We start from the raw sequence: 24,544 nt of genomic DNA, 5'->3' as shown, positions 1-24,544 counted from the left end.
ATTTATGATTGGATTTCTCAGCAGAAACTCTACGAGCTAGGAGAGAGTGGAATCAAATATTCAAACTACTGAAAGAGGGAAGTTATATGCCAAGAATAATATATCCAGCAAAGTTATCCTTTAGATCTAAAGGAAAAATATAAAATTTTCCAGACATACAGAAGCTGAGGGAATTTACCACCAGAAGACCTCCATTGCAGGGTCTACTCAAGGGGATTAGTCTACCTGAAACAATGAATAAAAGGTCACAAAACTACAAGACAGAAGCAGCATATTACAACCCTTTTTTAGAATAAGGCAGTATACAGGTACACTGAAATAGCACATAAAGGTTAAAGGTTGTAATAATATTAAAAAAGAGGCCCTGACTGGTTTGGCTCAGTGGATAGAGCGTCAGCCTGTAGACGCAAGGGTCCCAGGTTCGATTCTGGTCAAGGGCATGTACCTTGGTTGCAGGCACATACCCAGTGGGGAGTGTGCAGGAGGCAGCTGATCGATGTTCTCTCTTATCGATGTTTCTAACTCTCTATTCCTCTCCCTTCCTCTCTGTAAAAAATCAATAAAATATATTTTTAAAAAAAGAGAGAGAAAAAGTCAAGTTGGTATGGCTCAGTAGTTTGAGTGTTGACCCATGCACCAAGAGGTAGCAGATTGGACACTGGTCAGGGCACATGACAGGTTGCAAGGTTGATCCCCAGTAGGGGGCATGCAGTAGGCAGCCAATCAATGTTTCTCTCTCATCAGTGTTTCTATCTCTTTCTCCATCTCCCTTCCTCTTGCTCTCAAAAAAAAAAAAAAAAAAAAATCAATAAACATTTTTTTTTAAAAGAGGAAAAAGGCAATGGCAACTGCAATTCGGAAATGAACCCGCAGAGAAATTGGGATAATTTCTGACAACAAAACATAAAAGAAAAAGGGGTAAAGTTCTGAATTTGCAAAGGAGAATGAAGATTAGATACATTCAGAAGAAAAAGCACAAACTTTCTTTTACATAAACCTAAATGGAAACCGCACACACACACACACACACGTACACACACACATGCACGCACAAAACAAAACCGACACACATAACTTAAGAAAACAGAGGGGAAAAGTATAGAATACCACCAAACAAAAACAACAGTCAGAAATACACAGGAAAAGAACCAATGGAGGCACAGGGCTGCCAGAAAACAAAAGATAAAATGATTATAGGAAATCCTCATGTATCAATAATTACCCTAAATGTAAATGGCCTGAATTCACCCATAAAAAGGCACAGAGTAGCAGACTGGATAAAAAACAAAACCCAACCATATGCTGCCTTCTGGGGACACATCTAAGCTTCAAAGACAAATATAGACTCAAAGTGAAAGGTGGAAAATGACTGTCCAAGCAAATGGCATCTACAGAAAAACAGGTGTAGCCATACTGACAAAATAGATTTCAAAATAACAAAGGCATAAAGATAGACATTTTATAATGAATTAGGGGACACTACACCAAGAAAACATAACATCTCTCAATATATATGCACCCAATCAGGGAGCACTGAAATATATAAAGCAACTACTAACAGAACTAAAGGGAAAAACTGTCAAAAACACAATCATTGTAGGGGACCTAAATTGACAGCTATAGATAGATCACCCAAACAGAAAATCATTAAAGAAATATCAGACTTAAATGACACATTAGAATGAATGGACATAATTGACATTTACAGAGCCTTTTATCCCAGAACATCAGAATGTACATTCTTATCTAGTGCACTTGGAACACTAAATAGATCATATGTTGGGACACAAAACTAGCCTCAACAAAGTTAAGAATACTGAAATCATACTGAGCATATTATTCAACCACAATGCTTTGAAATTAGAAATCAACTGCAAAGAGTAAGCAAAAATACCCACAAATATGTAGAAATTAAACAACATGCTACTAACAATTGACTGGATCAAGGAGGAAAAAAAAGTGAGATCAAAAGTTATACAGAGACAAATGAGAATGACAATACGACATACCAAAACTTTTGGGATGTAACTAAAGCAGTAATAAGAATATAACATCACATCTTAAAGAACTAGAAAAAGAAGAACAAAAGCAGCCCAAAGCCAGCAGAAGAAAGGAAATAATAAAAATTAGGGCAGAATTAAATGAAAATTAATGCAACAAAGAGCTGCTTTTTTGAAAAGAATAAATAAAAAACACGACAAACCTCTGGGTAAGCTAAGAAAAATAGAGAAAAGACTCAAACTGAAATGAAATTTTAAAAATTCTGAAATGAGCCGAAACCGGTTTGGCTCAGTGGATAGAGCATTGGCCTGTGGACTGAAGGGTCCCAGGTTCGATTCCGGTCAAGGGCATGTACCTTGGTTGCGGGCACATCCCCAGTGGGAGGTGTGCAGGAGGCAGCTGATCGATGTTTCTCTCTCATCGATGTTTCTAACTCTCTATCCCTCTCCCTTCCTCTCTGTAAAAAATCAATAAAATATATTTAAAGAAAAAATTCTGAAATGAAAGAGGAGAAGTAACCACAGACATCACAGAAATACAAAGGATTATACAAGAATAGTATGAAAAACTACATTCCACCAAATTCAATAACCTAGAAGAAATGGATAAGTTCCTAGAAATATACAACCTTCATACACTGAATCATGAAGAACTGGAAAATCTAAATAGACCGATAAACAATGAGGAAATTGAAACAACCATCAAAAACCTCCTCAAACGTTAAAGTCCAAGATCAGATAGTTTCACTAGTGAATTCTACCAAACATTAAAAGATGATTTGATATCTTTCTTAAATTCTTCCTAAAAGAAGTGGAGGCAATACTTCTAACACATTTTATGAGGCCAACCTAACCTTGATACAAAAAAAAAAAAAAACCTGGCAAGTATAACACAAAAAAAGAAAACTATAGACCAATATCTCTGATGAATATAAATGCAAAAATCCTAAACAAAACACTAGCAAACTGAATATAAAATATATTTTAAAAAGTAATACATCACAATGAAATGGGGTTGATCCAGGGGCCCAAGGATGGTTCAATATATGCAAATTGGTCAATGTAAAAATAACAATAACAAAATAAAGGATAAAATCATATGATCATATCAATAGATGCAAAAAAAGCATTTGATAAGATACATCTATTTATGAATAAAACACTCAATAAAATGGGTATAGAAGAAAAGAACCTCAACATAATAAAGGCCATATATGACAAACCCTCAGCTAATATACTCAAATGATGAAAAACTGAAAATGTTTCCTTTTAGATCAGGAACAAGACAAAGATATCCACTCTCACCACTCTTATTCAACATAGTATTGGAAGTCCTAGCCACAGCAATCAAGCAAGAGAAAGAAATAAAATTGGGAATGAGGAAGTAAAATAGTTGCTCTTTGCAGATGACATTATTCTTTATATATAGAAAACTCTAAAGACTCCACCAAAAAAAAAAACACTATTAGAAACAATAGACAAGTACAATACAAAAATACATTGTATTCCTATGTACTAACAATAAAATTTCATTAAAAGAAATGAAAAAAAATTCCTTTTGCAATTGCAACAAAAAGAATACTTAGGAATAAACTTAAAAGATGTGAAGGACCTATACACTAAAAACCACAAAGCATTATTAAAGGAGATTTGAAAAGACACAATGAAATGGGAAGATATTTCATGGATTGAAAGAATCAACACACTTAAAATGTCATACTACCCAAAGCAATATGTAGGTTTAATGCAATCCCCATTAAAATCCCAATGACATTTTTTATACAGAACAAAAAATCATCAGATTTGTATGTAATCACAAAAGACCCCAAAGAGCCAAGGAAATCCTGACAAAAAAAGAACAAAGCTGGAAATATCCCTCTCCCTGACTTCAAATTTTACTACAAAGCTACAATAATCAAAACAGCATGTCATTGGCAGAAAAATAGGCACACAAACCAATGGAACAGAACTGAGAGCCCAGAAATAAACCCACAACTAATTTTTGACAAGGAGCTGAAAAACATCCAACAGAATAGAAAGTCTCTTCAAAAAATGGTGCTGGGAAAATTGGAAAGCCACATGCAAAAGAGTGAAACTAGACTATAGTTAATCTTATTGAACAAACTTCAACATGGATCAAAGACCTAAATATAAGATCTGAAACCATAAATTACATAGGAGAAAGTATAGTTACTAAACTTATGGACTGTGTTTGTAGAGAACATTTTGTGAATTTGATCCTAAGGGGACTATATCAAACCAAAAAGCTTCTGCACAGCAAAAGAAACTGACAACAAAACAAAAAGGCAACCCACTGAATGGGAGAAGATACTTGCAAACAACAGCTCCAACAAGGAGTTAATGTTCAAAATATATAAAGAACTCAAACAATCCAACACCAGACAAACAATCCAAACAAAAAATAGGCAGAAGACGGACCTAGACAGACACTTCCCCCAAGAAGACATACAAATGGCCAAGAGATACATGAAAAGATGCTCCACATCACTATTAAGGAAATGCAAATCAATGCAAATTGAAGTTACAATGAGATACCATCTCAACCTGTTAGAATTACTATTATCAACAAGAAAGTAGTAAGTGTTGGAGAGGTTGGAGAGAAAAAGGAACCCTCATTCACTGCTGGTGGGAATGTAAACTGGTACAGCACTATGGAAATCAGTATGGAGGCTGCTCAAAAAGTTAATAATAGAGTTAGCACATGACCCAGCAATCCCTCTTTTGGGTATCTACTGGGAAATTTTGAAAACACTTATTCTCAAAGATATATGCACTCCTATGTTCACTGCAGCATTATTCACAACGGCCAAGAAATGGAAACAACTGAGGGTCCTTTGACAGATGATTGGATAAAGAAGATGTGGCATACACAGGGGTGGGCAAAAGTAGATTGAATTACCAGCTATCATTCCCTAAAGGGTAAATCATAAGTAAGGATACAAAATAACAACAACAATAAGACCGATAACACAAGTAAATAATAGAGTAATTAATAAATAATAATACAAGAATAAGTTCTGTTTTGTGTACTCAGAACTGTAAACCTACTTTTGCCCACCTGTGTATATACAATGGAATACTACTCAGAAATAAGAAAAGATGAAATACTGCCATTTGCAACAACATGAACCTTGAGAATATTATGTTTAGAGAAATGAGTCAGACAGAAAAAGTTAAGAACCATATGATTTCACTCATATGTGGGATATAAAACTGAAAGCAACAAATAAAGAAGAAAAACAGACAAAAACACATAGATATAGACAGCAGTATGGTGGTTACCAGAGGGAAGTGGGGTGGGTGGTAAAAGGTAAAGGGGGTCAGATACATGGTGATGGAAGATGACTTGACTTTGGGTGGTGGGCACACAATGCCATATACAAATTATGTATCATAGAATTGTACACTTGAAATCATTATATAATCTTATTAACCAATGTCAACCCAATAAATTTAATTAATTAAAAAATATAAATTACATGGAGAAAAAAGGCAATAGTAGTAGTTAGGTCATCAGAATTACAGTGCTCTAAGATCCTTCCATTTGTGTGAGAGGAGAGTATCTGATCTTAACTTAAGGCTTTAGGTCAAATATGAAAGTGGTGTAATTGCAAAAGAATCTAAATAAAATGTGTATCCTCAAAAGCTGTAAAAGGAAAATAAACTTAAAACTATTGATTTAGTAGGAGGCAAGAAAAAAAGGAGGAAATAAATAATCAGATTAAATTAAAGCACACAAGATGATAACAACAGAAACAAATCCAAATTTATTACAAGTTGAAATATATGGAAATGTACTAAACATACTAGACAGAGATTGACAGAATTTCTTAAATCCAGTTCTACACTATCATTCAGAACTCAAAAAGGTTGAATTTAAAGGGATAGAAAGGATACCGTAGGTAGATACTACTAAAAGAAAACTAGAGAAGCTATATAAACATCAATTAACATGAACTTAAAGACAAAATGCATTATAAATGATAGCCACTTTATAATAAAAAAGGTTTAATACACCAAAAAGTTTATAATTTTAAACTGCTATGCAGTTTAAATATATAGGTTAGTTTAAAAATTTATTGTAAAATACTGACAACTTTAGGGAAATTTTGACAAGTCTGCCATCATAGTGGTATACACTTTTTCTATGCTGTAATATATATTTTATATATAAAGATAATAAATAATGACCAAATTGTATTCATCCCAGTAAGGCAATAGTAAAATTAGAAAATCTATAAATGTAATTGACCACACTAACAAAAGATTCAGGAGAGTCATAGCATCTCGAAAAAAAATTTTTAATAAAATTAAACACCTTTACAAACATGCACAAAAATTGTTAGCAAACTAGAAGTATCCATAACCTGATAAAGTGTAGCTACTAAAAATTTACAGCAAACATCATTCTTGATTATTGCCTTTAAAATCAGGAAAAATATTTCAACACATTTCTTTCAACTATAAATTAGTCAGACAGATGGGGAAAAATAGTATAGAGATGGTTTTTAACAGAAGCTTACCTTCAATCTGGCTTCTAATACATACACAAATCTCAACAAATGTAAAAGAATTCAAATGGATCATAATCTTAGAACACAATACAATAAAACTAGCAGTCAATACAAAAAGTTATCCCCCCTCCACATTCCTATACTTTTAGAAATTAAGAAGAAATACCCCTAGGTAACTTTTTATAGCAAATACTATATCAAAACATGGGATACAGTGATTGTCTTTAAAATAATAGGGTGCAGGGAGGGTGAGTATTATAGCTGAGTTGACAGCTCATCTATAAAGCTGGTTGATGGATACTGTTTGCCCTATTTTATGTATGCTTGAAATGTTTTATAATTTAAAAGGTGGTAGGCATTGAAAGTGGTCCCTAGAGCACACATTTATCGTTTTTAATGCTTATATCTAAAACACAGGCTGAACGTTAATGAACTAAGCATCCAATTTAAAATATAAGGAAATAAACCTAAAGAAAGTAGAGGGAAAGAGATAATAAGGGCTAATTAAGCAGAAAACAACGAGGTAATAAGGAAGATCAAAAAGACAAATTAGCCCTGACCAGTTTGGCTCAGTAGATAGAGCGTCAGCCTGTGGACTAGGGGGTCCCAGGTTAGATTCTGGTCAAGGGCATGTACCTTGCTTGTGGGCACATCCCCAGTAGGTATGTAGGAGGCAGCTGATCGATGTTTCTCTCTCATCGATGTTTCTAACTCTCTATCCCTCTCCCTTCCTCTCTGTAAAAAACAATAAAATATATATATTTTTAAAAAAAGACAAATTAGTCCTTTGAAAAGACTTAACTATAATAATTGATTATAAAAAAGAGAGAAGGCAATGAATGAATGGTTAAGTAAATAAAATTAGAAATGACAAGGTGTTTTACCTACAATAAAAAAAATCTTTATTATTGTGGGGAAAAAGATTTAAGATCCAGCAGAAAATTAAAAACATTTTTAATACCTGAAAAAGTTTTGCCAGCAAACTGAAAACTTTGATAAACCGAGAAATATCCAGAAAATTATAACTTACCAAAACTGATGGAAGGAGGAAATAAAAAGCCTAGACTTACAAATATTAAAGTAATTGCATCGGTACAGCCATACCTCAGAGATCTTGTGGGTTTGGTTTCAGACCACCACAATAAAGCAAGTCTCCCAGCAAAGCAAGTCTCGCAATAAAGCAAGCCATAATCTTTTTCTGCTGGTGGAGGAGGGTCTTGCCTTCAATTTGTAAAAAACACACACCTGTGAAGCACAATAAAGCGAAGGGCAGTGAAACAAGGTCAGCCTGCAGTTCAAATCTTCCCTCAGAGGGAACAGCAGGCCCAGGTGGGTTTACAGGTGAGTTCTGTTAATCCTTCAAAAAACTTTTCATTAGTGAACTACACAGGTTTGTGTAGAAGAGGGGGGAAAAGCTCCTTTATCTCTTGAGGTCAGTATAACCCCAAACCAGACAAAGACAATTCAAGAAAGAAAACAAAGATCACTCTCATTCAAGAAGGCAGATGCAAAAATATTAAAATACAGTCAACCAAATCCAGCAAAATATATTGAAGATAACAATGACCAGATTGTATTTATCCCAGCAATGCAAGAGTAATAAAAATTTTAAAAATCTATCAATGTAATTGACCGTGTTAACAGATTAAAAAGGATTCAAGAGAGCTGTAGAATCTATATTATTGTGGGAAAAGGATTTAATAGAAGTTAATACCTTTATAAAACACACAAAAACGGTTAGCAAAACCAAAATAGAAGGAAGTATGTATAACCTGATAAAGTGTAGCTACTGGAAGCTACGGCAAGCATCACTCTTAATTATTCCACTTAAAATCAAGAAAAAAGGGTACTCTATATGGTGACTTAGAGAATTCTGAACTCACCTCCTCCCAGGAGACACGGAAAAACCAACAGGGCTCGAGTTTACATTCCTGAGATCCACAGGGCTGCAAGGCTCTGAGAAGCGACTGCAGAAGGTTGAGAGCACTCGGACTCACCTGCCCCGACTCACCTGCCCACTGCTCGGCATGCAGGCAGCTGACCTTATGTGAAGGAGGTTCACTTGCTACTTTTAAAGCATTGGCCTGAGGGGCAAGCATCTAATTTAGCACAGTCGTGTCTGAAGGGCCCGCAGGCAGCACCACCTTCATGCTTTCCCTGGGCCTCAAGCTAGGGGGGGGCAGCTCCCTGCTCCCCTGTGCTTCATTCCAGGCCCTCCTTCTGCCATGCCCCAGAGCGCTGGCATCTCCCAGACCGGAAGGTGGGAGTTGTTGTTTTTATTGAGGCAACATTGGTTTATAATCCTATCTAATAAAAGAGTAATATTCGCCATAACCGGTTTGGCTCAGTGGATAGAGCGTCGGCCTGCAGACTGAAGGGTCCCAGGTTCGATTCCGGTCAAAGGCATGTACCTGGGTTGCGAGCACATCCCCAGTAGGGGGCGTGCAGGAGGCAGCTGATCGATGTCTCTCTCTCATCGATGTTTCTAACTCTCTATCCCTCTCTCTTCCTCTCTGTAAAAAATCAATAAAATATATTTTTAAAAAAAAATAAAAAATAAAAAATAAAAGAGTAATATTCAAATTAACCATCACTCCACTACACCCACAAGCCATGCCCACCAGCCACACCCACCAGCCAATCAGGAGGGAATATGCAAATAAACCCAACCAAGATGGCTGCAGCCACAGAGAGCAGGAGGGAGGCTTGGGTTTCCCTGGCAATGGAGGAAGCCAAGCTTTCTGCCCGCCCTTGCCGGCCCAGGCCTCCACTCAATGCTACAAAGTTTCAATGATAGAAGATAAATAAAGCCCAACAGAAATGGCGGCAGCCATGGACACAAGATGGCCACCACAAGATGGCCAGCAGGGAAGGGCAGTTGGGAGGAACCAGGCCTGCAAGGGAGGACAGTTGGGGATGATCAAGCCTGCTGGGGCGGGCAGTTAGGGGTGACCCGGCTGGCAGAGGAGGGAAGTTGGGGGTGACTGGGTCTGCAGGGAAGGGCAGCTAGGGGGGATCCAGGCCTGCAGGGGAGAGCAGTTGGGGGGTACCAGGCCTGAAGGGGAGGGCAGTTAGGGGTGAGCAGGCCTGAAGGGGAGGGCAGTTAGGGGTGAGCAGGCCTGCAGGGGAAGGCAGTTAGGGGCAATCAGGCTGGCAGGGGAGCAGTTAGGCATCAATCAGGCTGGCAGGGGAGTGGTTAGGGGGTGATCAGGCTGGCAGGCAGAAGAGGTTAGGGGCAATCAGGAAGGCAAGCAGGCGAGCAGTTGGGAGCCAGCAGTCCTGGATTGTGAGAGGGATATCCGACTGTCCATTTAGGCGCAATCCCACTGGGATCGGGCCTAAATGGGCAGTCGGACATCCCTCGAGGGGTCCCAGATTGGAGAGGGTATAGGCTGGGCTGAGGGACACACACACCCCTCTGTGCACGAATTTTGTGCACCGGGCCTCTAGTATCATATAAGTTTCAGGTGTGCAACATTATCTATTTTATTTTTTTAACTTTTTGTTAATCCTCACCTGAGGTTATTTTTTCATTGATTTTTAGGGAGAGTGGAAGAGAGGGAAAGACAGAGAGAAACATTGATGTGAGAGAAACACATCGATTGGTTGCCTCCTGCATGAGCCCCGACCAGGGCCCAGGATGGGGAGGAGCCTACAAACCAAGGTACGTGCTCTTGACCAGAATGGAACCCAGGACCCTTTGGTCCGCAGGCTGGTGCTCTATCCACTGAGCAAAACCGGCTAGGGCTTTATTTTTATTTTTTTATTTTTTCAACATCATTTGACACGTGTATACATTACATCCTGCTACCAAAAGTCTAGCTTCCATCTGTCACCATGCAATTGACCCCCTTTGCTCACTGCTGCCTCCCCTCCACCAGCGTTTCCCCTCTAGTAGCCACCAATCTGTTGTCTTCCCCCAGGATTCTATTTCAGCTTGACTCAGGTTTTGTTTTTGTTTTGTTTTCTACACATAACCAAGATCACATGGTACTTGTTTTTTTCTGTCCTACTTATTTTACTTAGCGTTATACACTCAAGATCCATCCATGTTGTCACAGATAGCAAGATTTCATCTTTTTTATGGCTGAGCAGTATTCCATTGTGTAGGGGGGGTGTGTGTTCACATCTTTTTTGTTGTTGTTGTTCACATCTTTTTTTATCCATTCGCCCATCAGTGGACTCTCAGGTTGTTTTCATATCTTGGCTATTGCAAATAATGCTTCAGTGGACACAGGGATGGGGATGTGTTTTTGAATTAGTGTTTCGTATTCTTCGGATAAACACCCGGAAGTGGAATAACTCAATCATATGGTAGTTTTATTCTTTATTTTTAAGGGAATATCCACACTGCTTCGCAGTAGCTGTAATTTACATTCCCACCAATAGTGCACAAAGGGCTCCTTTTTCTCTGCATCCTATTCATTGCTTGTTAGTTCTTGTCTTTTTTTATGATAGCCGGGTGTTTTTTTTTAATTTCTTTATTGATTAAGGTGTTACATGTGTCCTTTTTCCCCCCATTACCCCCCTATTCCCCCTGATAGCCGTTTTTTAAAAAAATACATTTTTATTGGTTTCAGAGAGGAAGGGAGAAGGAGAGAGAGAGATAGAAACATCAATGATGAGAGAGAATCATTGATCTGCTGCCTCCTACACGCCCCCCACTGGGGATTGAGCCCAAAACCCGAGCATGTGCTCTAGATCAGAATCGAGCCCAGGACCTTCCAGTCCACAGTCCAGTGCTCTATCCACTGAGCCGACCAGCTAGGGCTGATGATAGCCATTTTAATAGATGTGAGGTGATATCTCAATGTGATTTTAATTTGCATTTCCCTGATGTTGAAGATCTTTGTGTGTGCCAGTTGGCCATATGTACATTTCCTTTGGGAAAATATCCATTCAGATCCCCTGCCCATTTTTGTTGTTGTTGTTAATCCTCACCCAAGGATTTTTCCCCATTGATTTTTAGAGAGAGTGGAAGAGAGGGGGAGAAACAGAGAGAGAGAGAGATAAACATCGATATGAGAGAGACAAATCAATTGGTTGCCTCCTGCATGTTCCCTGACCAGGACCAGGGATTGAGCCTGCCACCGAGGTATGTATCCTTGACTAGAATCAAACCTGAGACTGTCAGTCCATGGGCCAATGCTCTATCCACTGAGCCCCCAGCCAGGGCTCCTTTGCCCACTTTAAAATCAGGTTGGCTTTTTTGTTGTTGTTGTTGAGTTATATGACTTCTGTATACTAGTATATTTTGTATATTAACCCCTATTAGATGTCTGATTTGCAACTATCTTTTCCCATCCAGTGGGTTGCCTTTTCCTTTTGCTGATGGTTTCCCTTGCTGTGCAGAAGCTTTTTATTTATTTACTTATTATTTATTTATTTATTTATTTATTTATTTATTTAATATATTATTATTGATTTCAGAGAGAAAGGGAGAGGGAGAGAGAGATAGAAACATCAATGATGAGAGAAAATCATTGATTGGCTGCTTCCTGCATGCTCCCTACTGGGGATTGAGCCCGCAACCCAGGCATGTGCCCTTGACCAGAATTGAACCTGGGACCCTTCAGTCCACAGGCCAATGCTCTATCCACTGAGCAAAACCGGCTAGAGCTTTACTTATTTTTTAAAGAAGAGGTTGCTAGTCAATTTTTAAAAAATATATATTTTTATTGATTTCAGAGAAGGGAGAGGGAGAGAGATAGAAATATCAATGATGAGAGAGAATCATTGATCACCTGTCTCCTGCATGCCCCCTTCTGGGGATCGAGCCCACAACCCGGGCATGTGCCCTTGACAAGAATTGAACCTGGGACCCTTCAGTCCGCAGGCTGATGCTCTATCCACTGAGACAAACCAGCTAGGGCTGTGCAGAAGTTTTTCAGTTCGATGTGGTACCACTTTTTGTTTGTTTGTTTCCCTTGCTGATATAGTCTGATCCACAAAAACATCACTACTAGTAAAACTGATGTCTAGCAGCTTACTGCCTATGTTTTCTTCTATGTATTTTATTTTTAATATATTTTATTGATTTTTTTACAGAGAGGAAGGGAGAGGGATAGAGAGTTAGAAACATCGATGAGAGAGAAACATCGATCAGCTGCCTCCTGCACACCCCCTACTGGGGATGTGACTGCAACCAAGGTACATGCCCTTGACCAGAATCGAACCTGGGACCCTTCAGTCCAAAGGCCAACGCTCTATCCACTGAGCCAAACCGGTTAGAGCTCTTCTGTGTATTTTATGGTTTCAGGTCTTATGTTCAAGTCTTTAATCCATTTTGAGTTAATTTTGTGTATAGTGTAACATAGACGTGTATTTCATTCTTTTGCATGTGGCTGTCCATTTTTTTCCAGCACCATTTATTGAAGAGACTTTCCTTTCTCCTTTGTATATTCACCCCTATCAGATGTGTGATTTGCAACTATCCTTTTCTATCCAGTAGGTTCCTCTTCCTTTTGCTTGACTCCTTTGTTATAAATTAGTCTTTCCAGGAGGGAGGCCAGTTTGATTCCAGGAGCTGAATTAAGCCTGAGGGCAGGCTCTTGTTTGGCACACAACGAGGGGCCTGTGGAGGTGCTTTCAGGGAACATGTGCAGGTGGAAACCATCGTTATGCTCTCGCTGGGCCGTTCTCCAGCGGCCGGTATCTCCCAGAAAGGAGCTTATAATTTTTGCAGCTGCTGCCAGGGAACCCCTCTACCTTGCCTGGCTCTAGTGGCCAAGGGGAGCTTGGGTTTTTTGGTCAACACTCTAGCCCCGTGGTCGGCAAACTGCGGCTCGCGAGCCACATGTGGCTCTTTGGCCCCTTGAGTGTGGATCTTCTACAAAATACCACGGCCTGGGCGAGTCTATTTTGAAGAAGTGGCATTAGAAGAAGTTTAAGTTTAAAAAATTTGGCTCTCCAAAGAAATTTCAATCGTTGTACTGTTGGTATTTGGCTCTGTTGACTAATGAGTTTGCCGACCACTGACGTAGACAACTGAGCCACCCAGCCAGGGCTAAGAGGTGGCTGTTTTATCTAATGTATAGAAACCATCACAGAGAGTCAAGTAAAATGAAGAAACAAAGGAATATGTTTCAAATGAAAGAACAAGATAAAAACTCAGGAAAAAACCTTAATGAAATGGAGATAAGTAATTTACCTGATAAGGTAAGTTCAAAGTAATGGTCCCCAAACTCGGGAAAAGAACAGATGAACACAGTGAGAACCACTTCAACAACGAGGGGAAAAATAAGATAGTACCAAAGAGAAGTCATGGAGCAAAAGTTCAAAACTCAACTGAAAAATACACTAGAAGGCTTCAGCAGATTAGAAATGGAAGAAAGGATCAGTGAACTCAAGGATGACAATGGAACTCTCCCCATCAGAGTAGCAAAAAGAAAAAAATAAATTTAAAAGAATGACAATAGCTTAAGGGACTTATGGGACAATATCAAGAGGGCTAACATTTGTATTATAGGGGTCCCAAAAGGGAAAGAAAGGGGCAGAAAACTTATTTGAAGAAATAATGGCTAAAAACTTCCCTAACTTGAGAAAGGAAATAGACATTAAAATATAAAAATTATATTTAAAAAGATACAGGAAGCCCAGAAAGTTCCAAATAAGATGAACCCAGAGACCTACGCTGAGACACATTATATTTCAAAAGTCAAAAATTAAAGACAATGAGAGGATCTTAAAAGCAGGAAGAGGAAAACAACTTGTCACTATAAGGCCTCCCCCTCCCCAGCTCCTCCCCCCCCTCCCCCCTGCCTAAGACTATCAATAGATTTTTCATCAGAAACAATATTTGACACATACTGGGTGTCCTAGCCAGAGAAGTAGAACAAGAAAAAGAAACAAGAGATGTAATAGTTGGAAAGAAAAAACTGACATTTGCCAAAAAAAATTGAAAATGTAAACATGGACACTTTTAAGAATAATTTTAAAAACTGTGTTAAGGTAAAACCAAACTTTTTATATGATAATATAGTTGAATGTCTTCAGGATCTTTGGGGAGGGTAACTTGTGTCATGTGCCTTCATCATTTAATCTATTCGTCACAGCAAGCCTATAAGCGAGTAGCAATGCTCCTATTTTACAGATGAGAGACTGGCACAAGAGTCCCAGATCCTGTACTAGTAAGTGGCAGTGTTGGGATTTAAACCAAGATCTACACTGAGTGGCCAGATTATTATGATCTCTGAACGCATAATAATCTGGCCACTCAGTGTATATCCTATATAATAAAAGGCTAATATGCAAATTGTCCCCTCGACCAGGAGTTCAATGAGCAGGCAGGCCGGCCAACCACCCATGTCCCCTCCCCCTGGCCAGGCTGGCCGGACTCCCACCCCTGCACGAATTCATGCACCGGGCCTCTAATACACACACACACACACACACACACACACACACACACACACACACACACTGAGTGGCCAGATTATTATGCGTTCAGAGATCATAATAATCTGGCCACTCAGTGTATATTTTACAGTCTATGTGTTCTCCTTTTTTCCTTTTCCTCTATGTATATGTGTATGTTTTTATATGTATACTGGAGTCCTGGTGCATGAAATTCGTGCACGGGGGGGGGGGGGGGGCGGGGATCCCTCAGCCTGGCCTGCACCCTCTCGCAATCCAGGACCTCTCGGGGGATATCCAGCTTCTAGTTTAGGCCTAATCCCTGCAGTCGGACACCCAACAGTCAGACATCCCTCTTGCAATCCAGGACCATGCCCTCCTAACTACTCACCTGCCTGCTCAGTGTGTGTCACAGCGACCGGTTGTTCTAGTCGTCCCGTTGAAAAGGTTGCTTAGGCTTTTATATATATAGATATACATATATTATATGCAGGTGCATATGTGCTCTTAATATATGTATACAATATGTATATATATTATGATCTCAATGTATATATATGCCATATATATGTATGTGTATATACACATCTACTTTTTTTTTAATTTATTGATTTGAGAGAGAAAGAGAAACATCGATTTGTTGTTCCACTTATTTATGCATTCATTGGTTGACTCCTGTATGTACCCTTACCGGGGATCAAACCTGCAACCTTGGTGTATCAAGACAATGCTCTAACCAACTGATCTACTCGGCCATGGCCAACACACCCACTCTTAATATATGATATGTAAATCCAAATAATTCTTGACAGACGGTAGGTAGGTAGATAAACATTCCTTCTCTCTACTTACCACTGCACATCCCTTAATATATTGCCATGGCTAATGACTAAACCACATGGTACCCCACTGTAACACAGGCTTTAAAAATAATTGTACGTACTCCATAGAATTGTTGAAATAATTACATGGGAAAATAAGTGTTAAGTACTTAACATAATGCCAGGCTCAATACATGATGGCTACTGCTGTTATTAACTACTATCTACAGCTATATAGTAGATGATTTGGTCTGAATATACCCCATGCTTTCTTTCCTTCTGGGAATCTGCAATGTTGAGAGTTGACACAGAGCCCAAGGGGGGCTTCTGGGGGTTGTAGACATAGGACTGGATGTATACAGGCCATGAGGCTGCAACTATTATGTACCTAGTGTTTGGGGGCTTTGGCCATAGAGTGGCTCACAGTTATTCTTCTACTGCCCCCAGAGCACAATCTGCAAACACCTCTAGATCTGAAATAGCCACTGAGTGGGGGGAAGTGAGGGGGCAGCGAGAGGGCATTTTATTCTTTCACTGCTCTACTGCTCAGGGTCAAAGCAGGGAGTTTCCAGGCTCTACATTTTGTTTTAAAAAGCAACATACAGGAGAAGTCAGGGAACGATAGAAGGCGTAGGCATTTAAGCAGATAATTCTACAGTTTTCTTTAAATTTGTATTGTTCTAAATAGTTGTATTTTACTCACCACCACTGCACAGAGGTTATATTTAGGATGTTTCCGGAAAACTGGACAAATGTAAGGAGTAAGGTCCAAGTTAGTGAGTGGGTAATGAATATCGGTTCTCAGTTTCCTTTTCATTGTACCCAGAATGTCAAACCTGGAGCGATAATAAATGTGTGCAGTGAAAAGTGAGTTTGTGAAGCACTCATGAATGAAGTCCCCGTAGCTTGACCAATTCTAAGTACAGTTCAAAGTAATTTCGTAAAAGGATTATTTGGTGCAGATGTGTACACACAAGTTTTTCTTATCTACATGTATTTAGGAGCTCTACATCCACAGGCCTTGTCAACACCGAGACTGGGGAGGGCCAAGAGCTCGAGTCAGAACCTGAGACAGTGTGGAGTCAATCCAGAGGGCAGCGGGGAGAAGGAACCACGCTGGCAGCGCCTGGAGACTTCACTGCGGAGCGGCTGGTGCATTCACGCTAGCCAAGCTGCCTCAGTTTCCCTCTTCTGGATATCAGCACACATGGTCTCGGCAGTGTCCTGCTTTCCAGCTCTGAGGTTTTAACATCTCTTTAATAAGATAAAATTCTGTGAAACGCTTGCCACATTCTCTCTTTGCTATATGGATCAGAGTTCCCAAAGCTGAGTCCATCGCAGAATCACCCTGGAGCTCCTTAAAAAGTAAGTTAGGTTCATTTTGGGAAAATGGCTGATTTAGATCTGGGGCAGGGCAATTCCTGGATGAGCCTGAGGTAGGCTTATGCCTGAAAGCAAGGAACCTTGTTTGCAAAAACGAAGGGACCATATGACCCAGCAATCCTATGCCTAGGTATCACCTGAAAAGAAATGAAAACTTCTATCCACATGAAATTCCATATCCTAATGTTTACTAGCAGCTGTCTCCACATCTGCCTCAAATTGGACACAACCCAAATGTTCATCAACTGGTGAACGTGGTACATTCATAAAAGTGGCTACTACACAGCAATAAAAATACTGCACTACACCACACCACACCATGAATTAATCTCAGAAACATTGTGCTAAGTGAAAGAAGCCAAACTCAAAAGGCTGCATATGGTGTAACATAGGGCATTCTGGAAAAAGCAAAACCATAAGGATACAAATCAGATCAGAAATTTCCAGGGGCTGAGAATAGAGAAGGGATTGATTATAAAGGAGCATGAGAAAATTTTGGGGGGTGATAAAGATAGTCTATATGTTGGCTGATGGTTACATGACTGTGTGCATTTTAAAAAATTCATAGAACTGTGCATCTAACAAGGATGAATTTTGTGCCTGTAATTCTATTAAAACTAAATGAGCTAATAATGAGGTAACAAAAGCCTGAAGCGGCTCTCACTGGCCCATTTTAAACAATTTGAACATCAAGAAGAATGATGATAGCCTTGGCCGGTTTGGGTCAGTGGATAGAATGTCGATCTGCAGACTGATGAGTCGCAGGTTCGATTCCGGTCAAGGGCACATGCCTGGGTTGCGGGCTCAATTCCCTGTGGGGGCGTGCAGGAGGCAGCCGATCAATGATTCTCTCTCATCATTGATGTTTCTATTTCTCTCCCTCTCCCTTCCTCTCTGAAATCAATAGAAATATATATATATATATGAATGATGATAGTAATGGATACAAAACACATTAGGTTTAAGTGTCTATAGGTCCAGGGTGATACCAATTACAGAGGGGAAACTACAGCTTTAAATGGGAGATCTTGCAGTCACCACCTTACCTAGGGGATCGAACCTAACAGTATTAATAGTGAGAGAAACTTTCATGATGTGCCTCCTGATGCAAAGTGATAAGCACACATCATCATCTATGCCAGATTCTTGCTAAAAAAAAAAAATACAATAAAATAAAATTTTAGCCTGGCCCAGCTGGTGTGGCTCAGTGCTCAGTGGTTGAGTGTCCACCTAGGAACCAGGAAGTCACGGTTCGATTCCCAGTCAGGGCACATGCCCAGGTTTCGGGCTCAATCCCCAGTGGGGCTATGGGAGGCAACTGACCAATGATTCTCTCTCATCATTGATGTTTCTATCTCTCTATCCCTCTCCCTTCCTCTCTGAAATCAATATAAATATATTTTTTTAAAATTTAGCCTGAATCTAAGCATGAGGAAACAATTAACTAAATCCAGAACAAGACACAGTCTAAACCAGCCGTGGGCAAACTACGGCCCGCGGGCTGGATCTGGCCCGTTCGGCTGTTCCATCCGGCCCGTGGAGCCGAAAGAGCGGAGGGTTCTCTTGCTCTCCCCTCCGCTCCTTTACTTTGAATTTATATTAGTTCACACAAACACTCCATCCATGCTTTTGTTCCGGCCCTCTCCGGTCCAGTTTAAGAACCCATTGTGGCCCTCGAGTCAAAAAGTTTGCCCACCCCTGGTAAACAATGGGCTCTTCAAAGGCTCAATATAAGAAAAAAAAAGTTTAGATATATACAAAGGGGGAAAGATTGTTCTAGATGGAAAGAGACAGCCAAATGAAATGTAGGACCCTTGATTTGATCCTAGATTTCAAAAAAGTTATAAAAGACATTTTGGGGATGGGGAAAGTTACGTATGGATTGTATCTTAGGTGATATAAAATTATTGTCACATCTCTTAGGCGTGATAATGGTGATTATGCAGGAGAATGTCCTATTCTCAGCTGATACGTGGTGGAGTATGGAAGCATGAAATGCCATGGTGTTGCATCTTACTTCACATGATTCCGCTAATAAAATGGAAGCGGGGGAGAAGGGAAAGAGGAGAGAGAGACAGAAAAGAGAAAGGAAATGTGGCAAAGTGTCACCAACTAATGAACATTTTAGGGTATATGAGTATTCATGATATAGTTTCAACTTCTTTGTAGATTCGAAAGTTTTAAAATAAAATTTGGTGGGGGGGATCTAAAAATTAAAATAGGGATGCTTAGACTCTGCCTCAGACCTGTGGAATCAGAATTTGTAATGGGAATTTATTTTTTAAAAGCACTCAAAGTGAATGCCAAATGTCCGTCAACAGATGAACAGATAAACAAAATCTGGCATACATACAGTGGAATATTATTCAGCCATAAAAAGGAACGAACTTCTGGTACACATAGATGAACCTTGAAAACATGATGCTAAGTGAATAGGCCAGCAGAAAGGATGAATGTTGTATGATTCCACTTACATGAAGCACCTAAAATAGGCAGAATTATAGACCCAGAAAGTAGATGATAGGTTACCTGGGGTCAGGGGGATGAGGAATGGGGAGTTACTGCTTAATGAGTACAGAGTCTCTGTTTGGAGTGATGAAAATGTTTTGGAAATAGTGGTGATTGTTGCACAACATAGATGTAATTAATGCCAATGAAATATACACTTAAAACAATCTAAAATGGCAAATTTTATGTTATATATGTTTTACCACAAAATTTTAAAAATCAGTGTAATATATTGGATACCATTGAATTGTAGCTTTAAGTGGGTGTATTGCATGGTATTGAATTCTATTTTGATAAAGCTGTTCAAAAAATATGCTCGCCCTAGCTGGTTTGGCTCAATGGATAGAGCGTTGGCCTGCGGACTGAAGTGTCCCAGGCACATTGCCCAGGTTGCGGGCTCAATCCCCAGTAGGGGGGCATGCAGGAGGCAGCCAATCAATGATTCTCCCTCATCATTGATGTTTCTATCTCTCTCTCCCTCTCCCATCCTCTCTGAAATTAATAAAAATATATTTTAAAAAATATGCTCACAAAATGTCAAAATCCATACCTTTTCAAGTGAAAGATCATTATTTTCGGTGCTTTGGAAATGCTGGCCCTCACAGCTGCTTCTTGCTTAGTTTCACAAAAGGAGCAGTGAATCTGGTTGTTCCAGGTCAGCGTGTCTTGTTGGAAAAAGCACTGGAGACAGTCCTGTTGAGGTAAAAACGCTGGATCAACAGCAACCCAGACTCTGTTCATACTGCAGCCTCGGAAGAGCTCTGTGAATAGAACCCGTGCTGCCTTCCTCAGTGCCAGCAGGTCCAGTACATGCCAGCGTCACAAGCTGCACCTGGGGCGGGTGGGGGGGGTCACGTCTCCCTGCAAAGGAGGTGCTTCCTGCTCACTTCCGTCACGGAAATGGGTCCACGTGTCCATTTGGATCTAATCTCTGAATCAGCATGTTTACTTCAGAATAATATTGACGTGAAGTTTCCACTAAGCAGTCAGGCAGCTGTTTTACATTATTCATCTCATCACAAAAGTGAGCTGGTGATTGGACCACATCTCAGTGTTTTGACCTGGTGATTGGACCATGATCATGTCTCGGGGTTTTGAGGAGCCCCTAATAAAAGCCAGCAGAACAGAGAGAATGAGATCCCTGCCTGGGAGATGTCCTCAGTGTGGCCAGGTACCCTCAACTCTACAAACCATTAACCTAAGGAGGAGGAGGGCAGATTCTGCTTTCAGTAGACACACCAGCACCTCATTTAGAGTCTTTGGGATTCGTTTCCAGCCATCTTTAGCCATTTGATCTGCGAACAAGTCCCATTCTGAATAAGTAGTAGGATTCTATTCTCCAATTCTGGTAAATGTGTATCATCCTGCGAGGAGACGCATTGCTCCCACCTCCAAACTGTTCCCTGCCTTCTACCACCACACCCTCTGCTACATTAGCTTTTGGTATTATGGTGAAGAAAATTCAAGAAGTAAACTAGGCACTAGATTCCATTCTATTTTCCCAACACACTTCACAGCTTTTGTCTAAAAATATAACAGCTCACCCTAACTGGTTTGGTTCAGTGGATAGAGCATCAGCCTGCGGACTGAAGGGCTCCAGGTTCGATTCCGGTCAAGGGCACATGCCGGGGTTGCAGGCTTGATCCCCAGTGGGGGGCTTGCAGGAGGCAGCCGATCAATGATTCTCTCTCATCGTTGATGTTTCTATCTCTCTCTCTCCCTCTCCCTTCTTCTCTAAAATCAATAAAAAATGTATTTTAAAAATAAATAAATAAAATATAAGAGCTCAAGACTGAGTCAGAATCTTTTATATCTAGTTCCCAAAATGGACCTACAGAACTTTGAGATAAGAAAAGGCCATACATTTTTTGCACTTTTGTCTGTCGCTTTTCTATAAAATGTTATCATCATGGCTTCCAATTTTTTTTTTTTAAGTTATAAAGCAGCCCCTTTCATACTAGAAAATACAGGAAACGGGCCTAAGAGAATCCAGGGCTGGATAGAACCAGATAAGAAAGTAAGCAGGAGTGAGAGCCCTACCTGGAGAGAGCACTTGTATTCGGATGGGATGGGGAGGGGGAGGACCGTGAAGACTTCGTTCCTGTAGGTGCAGTTCTCACACTTCAGGCACGTGATGCTGTAGTTGAGCTGCCCTTCAAACAGCCGGGTGACGATGGAGGTCTCGCTGGCAATCGCCTTCCTGCAGCATCGCGGAATAGACCCTGTCTGGCAGGATCTTCTTCGGTGGTACTAATCAAGGAATGAAAACCAATGACGGGTTATCAAAAAGGTTTTAATAGAATGACTTGACTTTTTCTATCAGAACGATACATTGCTGCCAGAAACCATGTTGTGGATTCAGACAATACGTAGAGTGAGAACTTCTTAAGAGCATGTAGTATGTGTGACTTCCGATAATCCAGCTAATCCCCTCCTTAGTGAAGCTGAGGAATGATACCCTAACCTGGTAACACGTATGACCGTGGCTCCAGAAGCTCACAGCCTCGTGATAAAGTGACAGAGGACCCAGCCCGGGAGGCAGTTTTTCCCGGGAAGAGTTTCTAGGTAAGTTTCAAACTAGCTTTCAGTCATGGCAGCTGATCTAGAGGTGAAATCAAGGAATTTGATGTCTCCACCAGTCCCTTCAGGTTATGTTCCTTAGCCACTTCTCCTTTTGTTAGAAAACACTTTTTATTTTTAAAATTATTTTTATTTCTTAATTAAAACTTTTTTTCAATTACAGTTTACAGTCACTATTATGTTGTATTAGTGTCAGGGGTACAGTATAATGATCAATCATATGCTTTACAGAGTGATCCACCTGATATTTCCCATACCCACCTGGCACCACACATAGTTATTACAATACTAGAGGCCTGATGCATGAAATTTGTGCAAGAGTAGGGCTTCCTTCCCCCGGCTGCTGGCATTGGCTTCCCTCAGGCCGCCTGCAGGCACCTGGGACCCAGGCTTCCCTCGCAGCCCTGGCTTCATCAGGAAGGTCATCCGGAAGGATGTGAGGTCTAATTAGCATACTATGCTTTTATTATTATAGATTAGTGACTATATTTCCTATGCTGTACTTTACATCCCATGACTATCTTCTAAGTACAAATCTGTACTTCTCAATCCCTTCAGACTTTTCATTCTGTCCCCCAACCCCCACCGCTCTGGCAACCATCAGTCTGTTCTCTGTATTTAGGAGTCTCTTTCTGTTTTGTTTCTTCACTTATATTGTTCTTTAGATCCCACATGTAAATGAAGTCACATGGTATTTGTCTTTCTCTGAGTAACTTATTTCACTTAGCATAATACTCTCTAGGTCCATCCATGCTGTCACAAGTGGTAAGATTTCATTACTTTTTATAGCTGAGTAATATTCCACTGTATATATGTACCACAGCTTTTTTATCCACTCATCTATTGATGGGCCCTTGGGTTGTTTCCATAGCTTGGCTATTGAAAATAACACTACAGTGAACATAAAGGTGTATATATTCTTTCAAATTAGTGTTTAGGGTTTCTTCAGATATAAATCTAGAAGTGGAATTTCTGGATCATAAGCAGTTCCAATCTTAATTTTTTTTTAAATATATTTTTATTGACTTTCACAGAGAGGAAGGGAGAGGGATAGAGAGTTAGAAACATCGATGAGAGAGAAACATCGACCAGCTGCCTCCTGCACACCCCCCACTGGGGATGTGCCCGCAACCAAGGTACATGCCCCTGACCGGAATCAAACCCGGGACCCTTCAGTCCGCAGGCCGACGCTCCATCCACTGAGCCAAACCGGTTTTGGCCAATCTTAATTTTTTGAGGTCACGCCATACTGTTTCCCACAGTGGCTGCACCAATCCACATTCCCACCAACTGCGCACAAAGGTTCCCTTTCTCTGCATCCTCACCCATACTTCTCAGTTTGTTGATTTATTGATGACAGCCATTCTGACAGGTGTGAGATGATATCTCACTGTGGTTTTAATTTGCATTTCTGTGATAACTAGTGACTCTGAGCATCTTTTCACGTGTCTATTGGCCATCTGTATGTCCTCTTTGGAGAAATGTCTGTTCTGAGAAAACTTTCTAAAAGAGCAGATCTTAAATCTCTAAGACAGCCGGACTAACTGGCCTGGAGCCTGGCTTGACCCTAGCCCCCTCTCAGGAGCAGCACGGCCGGGAGCACACCCCTCGTCAGGGACCCAACACACTTGGAAGGCGCATTCGCTCCAGTCAGCTCTGCCCTGGAGCTGCCCACCGCTCCACTTGGGCTTCCTCCTGGGATCACACCTGCTGCCCAGGCCTGCTCCCCCGACAGGGATGCAATTAGTGCCTCTAATTCCAAGTTTGGTCTTGGGAACCAGAGTGTTGTTTATTTCCGACTGGCTGGCGGTGAGAACCCAGGTGCTTTCACTGACCACCACCCTCCCTCTGGCTGGAAAAAGGCAGCCATGAATATTTTATAAGGAGTTAAAAGGAACAATGGAACTGAGAGCTGCAGATGAGAAGGACTCATGGCTATGTTGTGATCCTTTACGCTGAGTATTTCCTGGAGCCAGCGTTGAGGTAAGCTGACAGCACAAGGACACCGCCTAACCTCAAGGACACATCTTTGGGACTGTGGGTCTCCAGTCAAAGCTGAAGGCAGTGAGTCGTGTCAATAAAAGCAAAACCCGTAGTAAGTGGCAATTTCATGGTTTATTAAATGTCCTAACTGAACGAGGGATTCGTGTTGGGCGTGTTTGGCATGAAGGTGAAACGTTACGGTACACAGATCTGTCTGTAATCTAAGGCCAAACTTAATAGTTTCTTGGGTTTGTTGTTACCAAGAACACTTATTTTAAGTTGTAAAGTTCTGTATGTTATAACTCAGGAGGAATCATATTTTTTATTTAAAAATGTGATTTTCACTTTTAAGAAGTAGTCCAAGCCGAAACCGGTTTGG

The 24,544-nt window shown here is 40.4% G+C and overlaps 1 protein-coding gene across 1 annotated transcript in view; it reads right to left on the bottom strand.

The window, feature by feature from the left end:
* USP50 (ubiquitin specific peptidase 50) overlaps positions 1 to 24,544 on the bottom strand; it is a gene marked incomplete at its 5' end in the record, with an annotated part of 41,813 nt that overhangs the window by 13,335 nt on the left and 3,934 nt on the right. Inside the window, 3 exon segments of the mRNA XM_080684955.1 lie at positions 16,415 to 16,547; positions 20,153 to 20,295; positions 21,643 to 21,852. Coding sequence (XP_080541081.1) covers positions 16,415 to 16,547; positions 20,153 to 20,295; positions 21,643 to 21,852 — 486 coding nt within the window.

Source organism: Plecotus auritus (genome assembly GCF_963455305.1).
Source record: "Plecotus auritus genome assembly, chromosome: 1".
Taxonomy (NCBI): domain Eukaryota; kingdom Metazoa; phylum Chordata; class Mammalia; order Chiroptera; family Vespertilionidae; genus Plecotus; species Plecotus auritus.
The sequence above is the reverse complement of the archived record's forward strand: the minus strand, read 5'-3'. Positions and strand labels throughout refer to the sequence as shown.